The sequence below is a fragment of the Eurosta solidaginis genome, chromosome 4 (assembly GCF_040869045.1).
Source record: "Eurosta solidaginis isolate ZX-2024a chromosome 4, ASM4086904v1, whole genome shotgun sequence".
NCBI lineage: Eukaryota > Metazoa > Arthropoda > Insecta > Diptera > Tephritidae > Eurosta > Eurosta solidaginis.
This window is the reverse complement of record NC_090322.1, coordinates 147900955-147919506: the sequence shown is the minus strand read 5'-3', so window position 1 is coordinate 147919506 and position 18552 is coordinate 147900955. Positions and strand designations below refer to the sequence as shown.

Genomic DNA, 18552 nt, shown 5'->3' with positions numbered 1-18552 from the left:
CAGATCGGCTATGGAACCTACATGTAGAATATCAAAGCAAATCTGGCCTAAGCTGGATGAAAAGAGATCGCAATCGGTGATACTGTTAAATCGTATCTCTATAAGCCCACTAGTGGGCCTCCTTACAGGTCACTGCCTCATGGGCACTCATGGTGCATATATGGGCCTATAGACAAATAACTTCTGCAGCAGCTGTAGGGACGAGGAGGAGATAGAAAGCGTACAGCACTATCTGTGCCACTGTCCCGCACTGTCAAGAAATAGGTACCGATGCCTCCACAGACACTCCTTGGGGGGGTCTTGCGGAGCTTGAATCTGCAATCACAAACGACATCAAGCGTTTCATCAGTCAAACGCGCTGGTTTAGCCTCACTGGGGTCTAAACATTCTTCGGAAGTAGGGAAATAGGAAATAGGGCACACCGCGTGGTAGCACAACGGGCCACAACGGCCTACGTGAGTCTCCGCTTGGACAGCGGAGGCAGCCACTTCAACCTAACCTAACCTAATCTTTATACTCTCAAGACCTATTCCACCATATTTGAGTAAGGTTAACTTGCACTTCATTTGACACAAGTCGCTCGATAATCTGTAAAATAAAGATCAAGTTAGCCAGTCTGTATCCTTTTATGTACATAAATACATACATACATATTGTTTAATAAAAATCAGGCCATTTATGTCAACTTTTGAAAAATATCTTTCTTTTTAATTAATTTATAACACTGTGCATCAGCCGGCTGGGTATTGGGCCAGACTCACTTTTTTGTAGAGATTGAGGCTTATGTAGACAAAGTACTATCTCAGTTTTTCGAAGTTAGCCCCAAAAAATAGATATCGGCTTTCGAAGTTCGAAATTCTACAATTCCAAATTTTATTTTTTTTGTTAACGCGTTCAGCAAATTAAAAAAGTAAAAATGTGGTCGTGGGCCACCTTTTTTCTTTTATTTGAATGTCTGAATTCTTTTTTTGAAAAATTACAGTACGAGCAATTCCAGTGCAGAGTATGTGCAGACATGAAAGTAGTAGCCACTACTACACTAGCCCAGCGGGTTAGGGGGTCAGAATATACCCGCGGTAGGTATGCCTGTCGTAAGAGGCGACTAAAATACCAGATTCAAGGGGCTGTGTAGCGCAACCCTTAAGGTTGCCAGCGCAATATATAGCTTCTCCAAACCCAATTGTCAACCTCACCTATCCGCTGCGAATCCTGTTTCACTAACAGACGAGGCTCTGGCGACCCAAGCTCCTCAAGGAACTTGGGGTGGGGAGGGAGGGATGGCCTGAAGGTTTAACGTGGCCACATAAATCGTTCCCATGATGGTCGGGCTAGCATTTTAATGATGCTGTGTTACCGGAGCGTACCGGATCTGTATCCGGCAAAGGACCATCACATCGATAACACTCCCCAAAGCCTTCGGGGAGCAACCTTATCGCTACAACAACAACAACAACATGGGACTATCGTATAACAGCTGTTATAAAAAAAATAAAACAAATAAATGTAATGCGCGATAACCTCCGAAGAGATCTAAGGCCGAGCTTCTGTTCCAATTTGCGTCGTGCTCCTCATGATTTTCCCTACAAATTGGCCGGACGGGACCTACATGTTTTATGCCGACTCCGAACGGCATCTGCAAGGCAGATGAGTTTTCACTGAGAGCTTTTCATGGCAGAAATACACCCGGAGCGCTTGCCAAACACTGTCGAGGGGCGACCCCGCTTAGAAAAATTTTCTTCTAATTGAAAAACCTTATTTCTAAAATTTTGATATTGCTTTGCCCAGGGTCTGAACCCAGGACATACGGTGTGGTAGGCGGAGCACGCTACCATCACACCACGGTGGCCGCATACTATACTAAATTTCTCAAAAAAAGAATTCAACCCTTGAAATAAGGGAAATGAACGGACCACGACGACATTTTTACTTTTTTAATTTTTTAGTTAACAAAAAAAAAAAAAAACACATTTTCGAAATGTAGAATTTCGAACTTCGAAAGCCAATATCTATTTTTTGGAGGCTAACTTCGAAAAACGGAGATAGTACTTTTTATACTTAAGCCTCAATCTCCTCAAAAAAGTTGGTTTGGTCCAACACCCAGAAAAAAAGTTGATTTTGTCGCATAGTGTAATAATTTAGTATCATTCGAATTATATTTAGACAATTTTAATTAGAAATGTAAATTACAATAATTAGGTTGATACTTAATATTATTTGGTAACATTTTTGTGTATTTTCAATTAATGAAAATGGCATACAAATACGGTTGCTCAATTTATTGTTGTTCTACTGCTCTATCGTCATTTATCTGAATCCACGCCGGCGTCTAAGAAATCATTAATTAAACGTAATCCGCTTCGTGGTATTATGCGACTGATTTTTTCGATGTACAAATAGGCATGGGGAATGCTGACATGTTCTAGACTAGTACGTTGTGCCTTAATGATGCTAGCTGCTGCATCGGCGGGTTTTACCATTTTGAAAAGATTGGGAAAACGATAACGTGGACGTTTGCACAAGCCAGTATCGACCATGTACGGATAGATGGTGGTAAATTTGATCTGCAAATACAAGAAAATAGAAAGGGAATAGTTAATACTGATAGGCAAAAAGAAACTATACCTTCATATGTATGCATGTATATTAGGTATCTACATATATTAGGGCGGGCCAAATAAACGCAAACTATAACTACCTGCCGGCGAGACCGGGTACAAGTAGTGCTCTAGGCGCCATTATGATGCGCTTTCTCCTGTTGTTGTTGTTGTTGTAGCAGTGCTTCGCCCAATCCAATAGGTGTGACCGATCACAAATTGTCACCAATATCCTCTAACGGGAGTCGAAGGAAACTTGCCGTTTCAACAGGGGTGGGCCATAATGAGAGGGGTGTTAGAGGCGTTGGTTCCACATTACAATTGAAGAGATGGTTGGTGTCATGTGGGGACACATTGCAAGCAAGGCATACATTCTGTATGTCGGGGTTGTTTCTGGATAGGTAAAAGTTTAACCTGTTACAGTATCCAGATCGAAGTTGAGCTAGAGTGACTCGCGTTTCCCTAGGGAGTGTGCGTTCCTCTTCTGGAAGTTTAGGGTATTGTTCTTTGAGTACAGGATTCACCGGGCTATTCCTGACATAGAGGTCCGGCGCCTGTTTGTGGAGTTCACTAAGGACCTGCTTATGTTTTTGGCTTCATACGGCTGAGTTCTCAGGTGCCGTATTTCCTCATAATGCTTACGGAGATGACTCCTTAAGCTCCTGGGCGGTGTTGGCGCATCAATCAGATGTTAGTTGGGATGCCCAGGTTTCTGGGTATTCAACAGAAACTGTTTGGGTAGCATTTCATTTATTTCCCTTATTGGGAGTATTCTCGCCTACTTATGTAGATGGTGTTCTGGGGACATAAGGAGAAAACCAGTGGCGGTTCTGAGGGCAGTATTTTGGCAGGCCTGTAGCTTCTTCCAGTGGGTAATCTTTAGGCTTGGCGACCATATCGGGGACGCGTAGCATGCAATCGGCTGGCCAATTGCTTTGTAAGTGGTAATAGGCGTTTCTTTATCTTTTCCCCAAGTACTGCCAGCAAGAGATTTGAGGATTTTCTGGATTTTCGGCACAATTGCGGCTGCATGCTCAGCAAAATATAGATCCTGATCGAACGTCACACCCAAGATTTTGGGGTGTAAAACAGTCGGTAGTGTAGTGCCATTGACGTGGATGTTCAAAATGGGCAACATTTGGGACATCCATGTTGTAAATAAGGTCGCCGATGATTTAGTCGGTGATAATGTCAGTCAGGTTTCGCGAGGTGAAAAAACTGGAGAGATCAGGGAGGTAGCCGTTTATTTTGTAGCAAAGCTCATCGATCTGTGGGCCCCGCCCTGTGGCCATTATTGTGAAGTCATCGGCGTAGGAAACGATAGTAACTCCTTCTGGTGGCGAAGGTAGCTTTGATATGTAGAAGTTAAACAAAAGGGGGGATAGGAAACCACCCTGCGGCACCCCCTGTTTAATTCTTCTTGGTTTTGATGTTGCGTTTCTAAATTGCACCGATGTCTGCCGGCCTCCCAGATAATTTGCGGACCATCTTTCAAGACTTGGGGGAAGGGTAGAACCTTCCAGGTCTTGTAGTAAAAGCTTTTGATAGGTCTAGCGCAACGAGTACTGTTCCATGGTGGGGGTTTTGATTTAAACCACAATTTATCTGGGTGCTAATGGCATTTAGCGCGGTGGTTGTGCTATGAAGTTTTCTAAAGACATGCTGATGACAGGCTAGCAAACGCCACGCTGGTGACAGGGAGCAAAATGGCTTCAAGCGTCTTGGCTACTGGCGATAGGAGATATATCGGACGATATGACTCTCCTATGTTAGCTGGTTTCCCAGGCTTTAGTAGCGGGACCACCGTGGTCATTTTACATGTTTCGGGAATGACAAAGGTGGAAAGGGACAGGTTGAAGACATGCGCTAAATATTTGAAAACCCCTTTCCCTAGTCTTTTGAGCATCGGCATGGCTATGCCGTCTGGGCCCACTGCTTTGGATAGTTTAGCATAACCGATGGCATCCTCAACCTCTTTGGCGGTGATGGTAATTGGGAACGCCCTGAATTTATGTTTGTGTGCGTGTCTGTTGGCCCTCCGTCTAATTTTGTCAACCTTAGAATGCATTATATATTGTCGGCAAAAAGCACTCGCGCATTTTTTCGCATCCGACAGCACTTTACCGCCAAAGGCGATGGAAATTTTGTTGTTGTGCTTGGGCGGATTCGGTAGGGATTTTACGGTGGACCAAAGCTTACCCACACCGGCAGAGAGGTTACAACTACTTAGATGCTCCTCCCATTTCGCCCGCTTGTGTTCATCCACAAGCAATGTTGTTGTTGTTGTTGTAGCGATAAGGTTGCTCCCCGAAGGCTTTGGGGAGTGTTATCGATGTGATGGTCCTTTGCCGGATACAGATCCGGTACGCTCCGGTACCACAGCACCATTAAGGTGCTAGCCCGACTATCTCGGGAACGATTTATGTGGCCACATTAAATCTTCAGGCCATCCCTCCCTCCCCACCCCCAAGATCGATGAGGAGCTTGGGGTCGCCAGAGCCTCGTCTGTTAGTGAAACAAGATTCGCCGCGGACAGGTGAGGTTGACAATTGGGTTTGGAGAAGCTATATATTGCGCTGGCAACCTGAAGGGTTGCGCTACACAGTCCCTTGAACCTGGTATTTTAGTCGCCTCTTACGACAGGCATACGACGCAATCTGATGCGCTGGTTTATATCCCTTATTTGGGGGTCGCCGGGATCGAGCTGTCTTATAAGGTCACGTTCTCTCGCTAAATTTGCGGCCTCCGCCGGAAAATGAGGACGAATTTCAGGAATTCTTCCGGCGGGAATAAAGCGAGCCGACGCGGATTCAATGACCTTGCGGAAAGCACGCTCGCCTTGGCGAGCATCAGTCGCGATAGGGAGGGCAACAAAGCGGCTGTCTGTAGAGGATTTGTATTCATTTAATTTGTTGTGCACTTCTCGAACCAATTAGTTATCATGTATACTCAATTGCAGTACAATTAACTGTTTTTTACTTTAACAATGTGGTTAGTTCAATAAATCTGTTGATGTCCTTTATGAAGCATTTGTATACCTCTCTTAAATCGGACAGCACGAAACCACATTGTCCCGTAATTGTGGCTGTCATCCTAAATATTTATTTCTTAGACTGCTTTAGTAAATTTATTGTTTTTTTTTGGTTGCAACGTCAGTGAAGAATGAGGTGACTTCCGCCTTACATACCATGTCGGCTGGCCAAGCCATTCTCGAGGGTATGCTCACCTTAAAGTTCTTGACAAAGTTCAATGTAGGCAAAAGATAATATGTTGTCGAATCTATGTACATCCCCCAAGGTCTTGGGGAGTGTTAACGATGTTGATGGTCCTTCGCCGGATCCGGTACGTTCCGGTACTAAGCGCGACCATCTCGGGAACGATTTTTTATGACCACATGCGACCTTCTAGGCTATACCGCCCTCCCAACCCCTAGATTCATGAGGAGTTTGTCAGAGCCTCGGTTGTTAATGTATCAGGATTCGCCACGGATAGGTGAGTTGACAATTGCGTTTGGAGAAGCTATATATTGCGCTGGCAACCTGAAAGGGTTGCGCTACATAATCCCTTGAATCTGTTTTGTATTTTAGTCGCCTCTTACGACAGGCATATCTACCGCGGGTATATTCTAACCCTATATTCTAACTCCCTAACCCGCTGGGTGTATAATAGGGTGGAGCGAAAATTTTTTTTTCATCAGACTGCAATGTAATAGTGAAAATCTGGTGCCTTTTGGGCTTAAATTACGTCTTGCAAAATTTTGTCCAATTCGGATTAGAGTAACTGCCTCCGCAGCGGTGAAAATATGAAAGTTCCCAATTTTGCAAAACACTACTTCATATAGGTACGTAAAAAATTTGAATTTTTTATTTTTTCGAATCAAACTGTTGAAATATACATTATACATTATATAATAATTCCCATAAACATTTTTTGCCTTTAACTCTATAAGTATGTTCAGTAGTTTGGGCACTATGCCAAAATCTTGGTCGATCATGTGGGACGTCTACAGAGCAAGCTTCAAGGGATGCGCAGAGTTAATTAAAAAAAATTTGTAAAAAATGTATGAGTTTAACCCCTCATGTCAGTGAGTTAAAAAGATAACATGCCGTTCTGCAAGTAGGCCTTAGTGGAAACATAAACATGTGAACGTTATAATAACGATTTTATTTTTTTTAATTTCAGATTTAACCACTTTAAAATCAGAAAAAGTCTATGGACGAAAAAAAATTTGCCTTTCTATGTTGTAGTAAATTTAATTATGAAAATTTTAAGCGTACTAGTACAACATTATGATGCGCCCTTGATTTTATAAGCCCTGCTATATTAAAAGTCTTCAATCAAAAATTTTCTGTTTTTACCCAAGAAATTATATTTTTGCATTCGTTAAAAGGGTATGATGTTTCCTAAAACACTTGTTGCATAGTATTAATACTAAAAAATAGTAGGCGAGATACACAATAGTAAAATTCTTTGAAGCAGTGCAAATAGAGTCATTTAAAAAAAAAAAAATTAATGTTGGTGCGCGTCGAATTCTCGTAGGAAAACTTAACTGAGCCTCCACTTTTGAAAAATTTATCAGACGCAGAAATTCATGGCATTGTAGAATCTGGTGGTGAGAACAAACTATTGTTTTTAAAGCTTCCTTGTCATATTCAAGCTGTTGAGAGAGCTGTGAAGATAACGACCGAATCTGCCGTTTATCAGTGTTCAAGAAAGTTACGATTAGGTGCAATAAAAGCCAAGTTGGAATCGCGGAAATTGATGCCTAAGTTCGAAACAAAAAAGTATTTTCAAGCCAAATAGTTTATGTAATTTTTAAAATCTTTTTAAAACTTCAATATTCATTATCAGAATAATACCTTAATAAATAAAAAAATTAAATATTACATATATGAATAACTGGATGTGATATTCGGAATCAGGAGACGATTTTACATTATGAAAATGTACTTTCATTCTTGGAGAGATTTTTTTGTCGAGTAGTGTTATATATTATTTGAATATTTCACCATATACATTTTAGCGTTCTTATAAATTTTGAAGGCACTGCGGAGGCAGAAGACATTGACCGATTTCAATACAAAAAGAGGGTATTTTTTTGTTATTATAAGGCACCTATCCCCTCCTATTAGAACTCTGAAACTTGAAAAAAATTTTTTTCCATATGTTGACGCTCCAGCCTAGTGTATAATGAGGGGGTAATATGTCACTATGCTAAATATACCGCTTAAACTACTCTTGTAATTACTTGAGCAGGCCTCATGTATCCTGCAGAAAACTAGCTCAAAAGTAGTGCTAGCTTTACCATTTGCCGGCAGTACGAGGCCCGGATCATGTTGTACGATCAGTGACTGAAAACCTTTTTCACATAAATGATAACTATTTCTAAAAATTATAACAAGTTTTGATACGTTAGATACGAGTCTCTAGTTCACATAGTATGTCATTAATCCGATTCACCAATTCAGACCCCCCTATTACGAGTGCCGATTGCAGTAGATAGTCGACCGCTGAACGATAATCGATTATCTTTATATCGCTTCCAACGGCAGCCGGTTCTATGTACCGGAGCGACTTGGGATTTTTTTCCCCACCAAGGGCTGTAATTTCAGTGTAATTTAAATACAACGTAATAAAACTCTACCATGACACGAATGACTTACATTATTTTGTGGATTTTTGTGTCGCAGCTCCTCAGCTAGCGCCTGAAAGTATACAACATAAAGATATGCAGTACATAATTGGCTCTTTAAAATGTTTATTTTTCTAAAAATGCTCTATTTACCTCCATTAGACCTCGCACTGCAAATTTTGTGCCACAATATGGAACCAAGTTCGCTACAGCGAAGAGACCGGCACACGACGATAAAGCGATAATGTGTCCCTGATTACGTGCAATCATATCTGGAAGAAATGCTTGGATTATCTGCAGAAAAAAAGAAGGCTTTAGGTAATTTTAAATTTTGATGAATGAATTTTGGGACATTGATGTGGAGAGAGTGGTTCTCACGCGGGGTTTTCTAGTGTCAGTTTAAACTCCATTTAAAGTTGACAGGAGTTTAACCTTGCCACTTTGTTCGATAACATCAAATTTTGCTGCTCATCTCAGCTTAAGCGTCCGAAGTGGCAGGGTCAACTTTAACTGGAGTTTAAACTCGCACCTCGCACTGAAAAACCTGCCCTTAATCTAGCACTATGATGTAACTTAACGTTGAATATGTTTAGGCGCGCAGAATGCCTTTGAAACAGGGTATATGTGTGTATGTGTATGGGTCGTATTAGTAATATAAGATGTTAGTATTTCATAATTGAGAAGACTTTTGAAAATATTTGTGTGTTCGATTTAAAACTATAACACCATCCTTTGGGGTGTGTTAAAGAACGGTATTTCGAAAAAGACATACATGCGATAAGAACTTATGTTGTCTTAATATATGGCGATCTAGACTAAGCTTACTTTGCCAGGTTTTAAGGTACTAACTGCACTTTTTCCTGTTTTCGAAATACTATGTACCCCAAACTAAGGTTCTCACAATTCTTATAGCAGAAATGCTCAGTGCGATGAGAAGCTGGGTAGTTGTTCCAATTAGCTTTTACAGATAAGTACTGGATCATATTTACTAGAAAAACGGGAATAAATGCACCATCAACACAAAATCTACTCGCTTTGTCTGGTTGGCTGGTTTGGATGACATTCCTCCTTGCCTTTCCGCACGGGTGAAAGCTAGTCCATGCGCTTAGTTCACGCCTAGTTTACGTGTTGATGAAATTTAAGGTCGCTACATTGATCTGACAATGCCAGTTTGTTGAAAATGGAGCAACATTTAAGGTATCGAGTATTCTTCCTCAAGCTTAATAGGTACTCGGGTTTTTAAGCGGTACTGGAAGTAAGTACAAAATGAGAGTTGAAAGACGTCATATACAACCGCCTTATTGCGCACATTCTGTATCTGAATCTGAATCATAAACCGACCCAAAGCTTATCTTTCATTGTCTGGTTCTGAGAACGTAACTCTACTTTTCTCTCTGGGGAGCAAACCTTAGCACTTCAAGTTGAAGTATATATTCGCAAACTTTTCGCCCCTATTTTAGATTCCTAAGACGTACACTTCCTCCTGTGGTACACTTTGACCATTAGTTATATCTATTAAGATAGACTTTACAGCTTATTATTAATGTATGTAGAGGCTTTTATATATTTATGTACTTCCTAGGATATATGGTCCTGACTGGAACGCGAACGGAGTGAATCATAAGAAGTTTAACATGAAAACAAATCGACTTCGCTCAGTGGGTTTTGTTACGCGAATGGAACCCTTTCGCGCTCGGGCCCAGAAAGTAGTCCCAAAAGAACACTGGAATTTGGCAGCAGAGGAAGAGTAGGTATATACTGTATACTGGGTTAAAAAAAAAAATTAGATGGATGAAGACTTGATTGTAATTGGTACTCATTTGTGGTGCCAATTATGATATGGTTGGCTTGCTACACAGCGGCCAAAATTACATCATATGTTGAATGGTTTTAGGGTCACACCACGTCTGAGGCTGGGTGTATAGTACACAGTGAGATTTCGTAGGTCCTCTTTGCGTAAATAGATGAGCCTTTGATGAGGAGATAAATATATGGCCTGCTTTAGCCATAGGAAGTGAATCTACACTGAAAACAATGGTGCTAGTAAAATCAACAATTCGGTTCTGTTGTTCTTGACTTAACGGAGATTCGGTGAAATTGATCGAATTATGGTTAATTCGACCGAGTTCTTTGTCAAGCGAACAAATTAGTTTAGTCATTTCAACAGAAGAGAAATTGTCGCACTTAAGTTAACAAAATTCTATAAAATTGACAGATTAACAGTCAATACATGAGCAAATTTCAAAGAGAATTTTGCGCTCTCTACTTTGTACTTATGTATGCTGTGTACTGTGCACATATTTACGTATGTATATGGTGGCCGCCGTAGTGTGATGGTACCGTGCTCCGCCTACCACACCGAAGATCTTGGGTTCACACCCCGGACAAAGCAACATACAAATTTTAGAAATAAGGTTTTTCAATTAGAAGAAAATTTTCCTAAGCGGGGTCGCCCCTCGGCACTGTTCGGCAGGCGCTCCGAGTGTATTTCTGCCATGAAAAGATCTCAGTGAAAACTCATCTGCCCTGCAAATGCCGCAACATAGGTACTTTCGTTCAAAGCTGTCGCAACAACTTTTTTTGTTCATTTGACTATTAAAACGGTCAATTACGAATCAACAATTTGTGCGCAGTTGATTCAACATCTTGTCGCGATGGATAAAAATTGACAGAAATTTCGGTTGAATTGACCCGTATTTCGGTTTGTTTTTACCAGTCTTTTTCTTTCAGTGTACAGTTTTCAAAACTGCTTACTTTCTCATCGTATGCGCTGCTGAGCCTACAGAAAGACTGTGAACCTTAAAATGCAACAGCTGACGCCTGCTGGAAGCACCAAGGGAATTTGTGTTTTCCTACAACTGCTTTTCCCAGCTAAGTAAAGGTCGGCTCACTTCACTGCTTCTAAATACGGGTGCCGACAGTAATATTTTCTGAAGCCGAGCGCCATCTTTCATTCTTATAATATGACGCCGCCACATCGTTTTCAACTCCAAGGTCATCCCATCTTCTCTCGACACCTTTCATAATTCCAAGCCACATATGAGAACAGGTATGATGAGACACTTATTTAATTGCCTACTCAGTAACACTTGTTCGTAAGAGTGATTCTCCGTTTGATTCATAACCTGAGATTTTTTTCGATGTTAATGCTGGTTCTCAGATAAACGAAGTCCTTCACAGTCTTGAAATTATATCCGCCAGCAGTGACAGGGCTGCCAGGACGAATGCGCCGATAACAGCAAGTCTTGTCCTCGTTCATCGCATGAACAGGCTGATTCTGCGGTAATTAGCGCGGTTTTGCGGGATCGGCTTTCTTGCTGATCGGGCAGAGTATACTTAAATTCCAGAAAACCTACACTAAAGTAAGTTCTAACAGTATTAAAATATGACTTAATTAGTACAAATGACAACCTTCGCTGCTCCAGGAGCTCATTTTTAGTATGGCATTTAATGACATTTATATAAATCCGCTGATCCAGTATAGATAACCCAAAACATGTGAATTTGGTATCAACATTTTGAGTATCTCAACTATTATAAGCTTAGTTAGTTAATAGGCGCTTAACCGATGAACGGGTTTTGGACGTCCAGCAAATGGTGTAGACGTTGCTCTGCCAAGTTCTTCCAGCGTAGTGGGGGGTTCCGTACGGAGTGCCTGTTTTCAGTAGCATAAAATGATCTAGACAAAACAGCGCAGTTATTTAATTGGCTGTTATTTATTTAGTTGTCTGGCGGCCGCCGATGTGTGGTGGTAACGTGGCTTGTTTTGAGATTGAAATAAGCTGACTAGTAGTTCGTTAGTTTTTGGTCATCGCCATATAATAAAGTTAGCTTTTTTGAAAGAAAATAAATTGAATATAGTGCACTTAGCTTTATTGCAAATCATATTCTCCCTCGCTTGTAGTTAGCGTCTTTTCCTGTTGGGTATAAACATATTATGGCGAATATTAGCACCACTATGCTCTTAATAAATAATAACAACAACAAAAACAACAAGAAGCCACACTTATATACATGAACACACTTATGTACAAGGCAACGAAGAATATTCCATACACATAACCAGAGAGATAATTTCACATGCATTTATGTAGCCGGCTGCTAAGAGCAGACGTTGTTACTCACACAAACATACGCATATGGCTAGTAGAAAAACATAAGCTACACATATACATGTATATAGCTAAATAACCAAGCATTAGATACAACTGTTCTAGAAGGCATGTTCGTGAAACGTCTAGACCTTAGGACAAATTGCGAATAAGATAAACGACAGTATACAAGCAGCGCAAGCTGAGGAATCAGTTATCAGTTTGATTTAAACACGCTATTAGTCAAGTATAATTGTGATTATGAAGTACTACTCCCAAAGAAGTCTAAATAAAGAACATTTTACAATACTGAATATTGGAGTTATTTATTCGACAGTTCAGCGATTCGCACGTTAGAAAAATGTGTATAATTATCAGGAATTTCCCAAAATTACTTACAATATGTACACTCACCCAAAAATGCGCCAGCACATTAATCTCATACATATTTCTAATTTCAGTCTCTGTATGTTCCAGCAGCGGATGACACGGCATTATACCAGCATTGTTTACAATTATATTTATGAAGCCATGGTCCTTTTTAATCTTTTCGGCTAAAGCGTTAATCTCATCGCGTTTCATTACATTGACCCTAAAATTTAAATAGAAAAGACGTATTTTATATGTATGTAACGATGTAGTGCCTTTAACATTATTACAAAACTCACGTATAGGCATGGGCTTCACCACCATACGATTTGATCTCTTTGATTGTTTCCTGATTTGACTGTTCATTCATATCCCAGCAAATAATTTTGGCACCTAGTGCACTATATTGTAAAGCTAATTCCTTGCCAATGCCATGCCCTGTGCCGGTTATCAATACAGTTTGGCCGTTAACGTCGGTTTCTTGTGGTGCAAATGTTGTGATGATCGTTTGAAATACAGCAATCCAGAATTTTATTAATAACAGCGCTATATCAATAGTTAATGTGACAATATAGTAAATATCAATGTTGTTTTTATTACTGCTACTGCTACTGTTGTTGTTATGATTATTATTGATGGAGTTGTGATTACTGAAAAAAAAAAAAATAAAAATTTAATTGAAATAGGAGGTACTCGCATATATTAATAGTTATTTACATAAAAACCTTAAATTAAGTAGAAAAAGGAAAAAAAACCAAATATATAAATATTATTATTTAAAAAAAATTGTTTATATATATCTAGTTATGTATACTAGAGTACGCTCAGTTGTTGAAACTTAACCACTACAGACGTCTTTCCTTAATTTCTTTTCTTTTCTTTCCTTTCCTTTCCATTCCTTTCCTTTCCTTTCCTTTCCTTTCCTTTCTTTTTTTTCCTTTCCTTTCCTATCTCTTCCTTTCCTTCCTTTTCCTTTCATTTTCTTCCCTTTTTTTATTTTTTGCAGTTTATTTTATTTTATTTTACTTTATTTTATTTTCTTTATTTTATTTTATTAATATTTTTAAGTTTTCTTTTATATTTTCTTTTATTTTATTTTAATTTCGTCACGGTATTACTTTCGTTTACCATACCATTTTGGCACTGGTATGAAATAAAACTGGTGTCATTTGAAATGAAAGAAGTTTCAGTTGAACTTAGATAAGTTTCATTTGATTTGAAAAAAGTTCCATTGGACTTGAAAGAAAGTTTTTTTTTTGATTTAAAAAAAAGCTTCATTTGATTTGAAAAAAGTTTCATTTGATTTGGAAAAAGTTTTTATTTGATTTGAAAAAGTTTCATTTGATTTGAAAAAAGTTTTATTTGACTTCGAAAAAGTTTTATTTGATTTGAAAAAAGTTTTATTTGACTTCGAAAAAGTTTTATTTGATTTGAAAAATGTTTCACTTGAACTGAAAAAAGTTTTACTTGATTTGAAAAAAGTTTCATTTGATTTGAAAAAAGTTTTATTTGACTTCGAAAAAGTTTTATTTGATTTGAAAAATGTTTCACTTGAACTGAAAAAAGTTTTATTTGATTTGAAAAAAGTTTCATTTGATTTGAAAAAAGTTTCATTTGATTTGAAAAAAGTTTTATTTGACTTCGAAAAAGTTTTATTTGATTTGAAAAAAGCTTCATTTGATTTGAAAAATTTTAAAATTTTAAAATTTACCTGAAAATGCTATATACTGGAGAGAGGCGCGCCTTTTTCGTGTCCACTGTTCCAAATTCAGATTGCCCTATTGGGAATAAAAAAAAAATGTTTTTTCTTATTCTCTAAATCGACAATACTTCAGATCTCCGACTAATCACATATACAAATATACTAGCAGACCCGGAAGCCGTTGTTCTGCTCTAGCTTTGGTCTATCTTAACCACTTTTACTTCTGTCTCCCTATTGATTAGCTGAAACAAATTAATCCTAGAATTCTTTTTCGATTTATACCAAAAAAATTTCCGAATTGCAGCGAAATTAGTGCTGTAAAACGCTTCCGTATGATGAGTTCGTGTGGAACGCCCCATGCAACAACTGCACTTGAGCGGCTTTTCTGTTTATGTAATAATTGTTATTTTCTTAGTGTTTCGTATTCAGCTGGAACATGAATTAGAATAGAAATTCAATCAACTATAATTGTTTAGTAACAATAACTAGTGAAATTCTATACCCTAATAAATATTAATATCACAGTGGTGAGAAAAAAAATAGCAGCAAAATTTAAATTGGATTAGGTTGCTAATTATAATTACTTATTTCGTTTAAAATTTTTCATTTTAAATATTTATGTAATTAAAAAAAAAACTTCAATTAATTGTGTTACTTAAAATATCAGTAGTTTAACGAAGTGAGAGTTATTAAGCACCAAGACTTATGCTTTATAATAGCTCCATTCTCTTTTTTTCCTGAAACCCTCTGATTTCACGTTTATAGATTTTCAACAGATCTTTGTACTCTTCCCAGCACTCCTCGCTTTCCGCAACTTTTATCAGCTTAAAAATGTCCTTCACCGCCCTCTTAGAGACCCAACTCTTTGCTTTGAGCTTCCCTTGAATCATCTCAGAATTTGTACCAGTCCGTCGTCATAAGGTTTCTAAAGTTTTTTCTATTCTCTACCTTCTTTGGGCGTATGCTGAAGGTGATATATACGTGGTCTGCATGAGGATGGCTCGTCAAGGACCCTCCATTGATACCCTGATATATTATGCTCGGAGGGCTCAATGTGATATCAAGCTTACTTGAGGTTAACGCAACATAAGTAGGAGCTTTACCCCTGTTAGTCACCTGTAGAATATTCGTTAGTATATATTAAAAAAGAGACTCACGCTTATATCGTTCCCTCCCCATTAAGAATTCTTCTTTTATTTTAGTTCCGTTTGATGTTTTTCAGCCAATATGTATGATTTGGAGAATTTTACAATCCAGTTTAGAGCAACTTCCTGGACAGCGAGAGTGGGGTCTTGAAACTTAAAACACACATCGGAACCCGATGGCAATTTAACATGAAGGAAAAAACTTTGCTTTGTGTTCCAGGAATTGTCAAAATTCTAAAAAACGTCTAAACTTAGAATTTTTGCTTTCGAGTTTTAAGGAGCTTCCCACTGGGTTATCAGTGACCTGAGACAATGAAAATAGCTTCGGATTTTATAACGTTGTTATATTTCGGATAAAAGAGTTTTCTAGATGGGACAGGGATCGAGATATTTAAAGTTATTTAGAAATTCCAATTACACCAACATCTGGAATTTTGTCACAGATATTTGAGTAACTTCCCGTATAGCTAGATTCTTGATACTAAGTAACTAAGACTATATTTCAGAACCCCATGAGCATGCAACATGAGGGAAAACATTTTTCTAAATTTCCTCCCGAACTTGGAATTTTTTCAATATGAGCGAAAAATACTTTCGCTAGGTGATCCACATATATATACAAGATTATGTCTTTGTTTAAAGAGACATTTTTCGTTTCTTCTGGTCTATTCATATAAAGGACGCACTTAAAAATTTTTATACTCAGCTGAGCAGAGCTCCCAGAGTATATTAATTTTTTTCGCATAACGGTAATCCGTAACGGCATAAACTAATCATATATATATCAAAATGATCTGGGCGAAAAAAGAAATTAATTTAGCCATGTCCGTCCGTCCATCCGTAAACACGATAACTTGAGTAAATTTTTGAGGTATCTTAATGAAATTTGGTATGGTAAGTTCCTGGGCACTCGTCTCAGGTCGCTATTTAAAATAAACGAAATCGGACTATAACCATGCCCATTTTTTCGATATCGAAAATTTCGAAAACCCGAAAAAGTGCGATAATTCATTACCTAAGACGGATAAAGTGATTAAACTTGGCAGGTGGGGTGACCTTATGACGCAGAATAGAAAGTTAGTAAAATTTGGGACAATGGGCGTGGCACTGCCCACTTTTAAAAGAAGGAAATTTAAAAGTTTTGCAAGCTGTAATTTGGCAGTCGTTGAATATATCATGATGAAATTTGGCAGAAACGTTACTCCTATTACTATATGTGTGCTGAATAAAAATTTGCAAAATCGGATGACGAACACGCTATGGTGCTACAAAATACAAAAATAAAAGAAAATTTTAAAATGGGCGTGGCTCCGCCCTTTTTCATTTAATTTGTCTAGAATAGTTTTAATGCCATAAGTCGAAAAAAAATGTACCAATCCTTGTGAAATTTGGTAAGCGCATAGCTTCTATGCCGGTAACTGTTTTCTGTGAAAATGGGCGAAATGGGGTAAGGCCACGCCCAGTTTTTATACAAAGTCGACCGTCTGTCCTTCCTCTTGGCCGTTAACACGATAACTTGCGCAAAAGCCGATATATATTTACTAAACTTAGTTCACGTACTTATCTGAATTCACTTTATCTTGGTACTAAAAATGGGCGAAATCCGACTATGACCACGCCCACTTTTTCGATATCGAAAATTTCGAAAAATGGAAAAAATGCCATAATTTTATACCAAATACGAAAAAAAGATGGTGATTGGATTGGTTTTTTGACGCAAAATATAACTTTGGAAAAAACTGTGTATAATGGGTGTGACACCTACCATATTAAGTAGAAGAAAAAAGTTGAAAAGTTCTGCAGGGCGAAATCAAAAGCCGTTGGAATCATGGCAGGAATACTGTTCGTGGTATTACATATATAAATAAATTAGCGGTACCCAGCAGATGATGTTCTGGGTCACCCTGGTCCACATTTTGGTCGATATCTCGAAAACGCCTTCACATATACAACTAAGGGCGACTCCATTTTAAAACCCTCATTAATACATTTAATTTGGTACCCATATCGTACAAACACATTCTAGAGTCACCCCTAGTCCACCTTTATGGCGATATATTGAAAAGGCGTCCACCTATAGAACTATGGCCCACTACGTTTTAAATAATCATTAACACCTTTCATTTGATACACATGTCATAAAAATACATTCCAGGGTTACCCTAGGTTCATTTTCCTACATGGTGATTTTCCCTTATTTTGTCTCCAAAGCTCTCAGCTGAGTATGTAGTATTCGGTTACAGCCCAACTTAGCCTTCCTTACTTGTTTATCTTCGTTTTATTTGAGATTGGTTTGCATTTTTCAGTAACACAATTAACTGACATTTTTTCTTAAGTTTACCTACGAAAATATACCAAAATTATTTTCAATTGATTTTTTTTTTTGTTTTTATCGGCCGATTGATAAATGATTTAAATTGTATCAAAATTATTGTCTTATACCTATATGACACTACTTTTTTTTGCTTGGATTCTAAGGTTAAAATACTGACGAAACTTTATCGGAAAGTCAAGATGCAAAAACAATTTCCAACGAGAGAAGGGAGACCAATATTGGCCACAAAAGGGATATGTTTGACATGTTATTTTTGATTTTTTTCATTTCATTTTTCACCAGATTTTTTCACAATAAAATTATGAAAATATAGCCGAAAAAATATTGCACGATGGTTTGGTGTTTTTTTTTTGACAAGAACGTTAATTTTCGTTACATATTTGTGCACAAAATTTTCAAAATAAAAATAAAATTTTCATTTGTCAGAAAAAATAACGAAAAACCGGCTGAATGCCAAAAAAACTGGCTCATTTTATTTAATGAACTAGGTTGTATTTTTCTTGTATTTCGTTAGTTTTTTGAAATATAGTTTACACACTTACACAAGTACTGAAACCGTACTACGAGGGAGGGCGACAAGAAATATAAGAGATAATACAAGAAAAATACAGAGAAAATAAAGTAGTGTCGTATATGTATTAATTAATAAAATTTGCTAAGAATTTTCACTGCTTTTTTCGTGCT

General features: G+C 38.0%; 1 protein-coding gene across 4 annotated transcripts in view; it reads right to left on the bottom strand.

Annotated features, from left to right (window-relative positions):
* Positions 1-2123: 2123 nt before the first annotated feature.
* The window catches only part of Ldsdh1 (Lipid droplet subset dehydrogenase 1), a 61443-nt gene continuing 45014 nt past the window's right edge, over positions 2124-18552 (bottom strand). The window contains exons 2-6 of one of the 4 annotated variants that reach the window (XM_067783345.1): positions 12986-13336; positions 12717-12909; positions 8380-8520; positions 8258-8299; positions 2124-2561 (exon numbers count right to left, since the gene is read on the bottom strand). In XM_067783345.1, coding sequence (XP_067639446.1) covers positions 2301-2561; positions 8258-8299; positions 8380-8520; positions 12717-12909; positions 12986-13336 — 988 coding nt within the window. In that variant the 3' untranslated portion in view covers positions 2124-2300. Of the gene's footprint in view, positions 2562-8238; positions 8300-8379; positions 8521-12716; positions 12910-12985; positions 13337-18552 lie in introns of all 4 variants that reach the window. The other 3 variants (XM_067783346.1, XM_067783348.1, XM_067783347.1) reach the window with 3 other exon arrangements.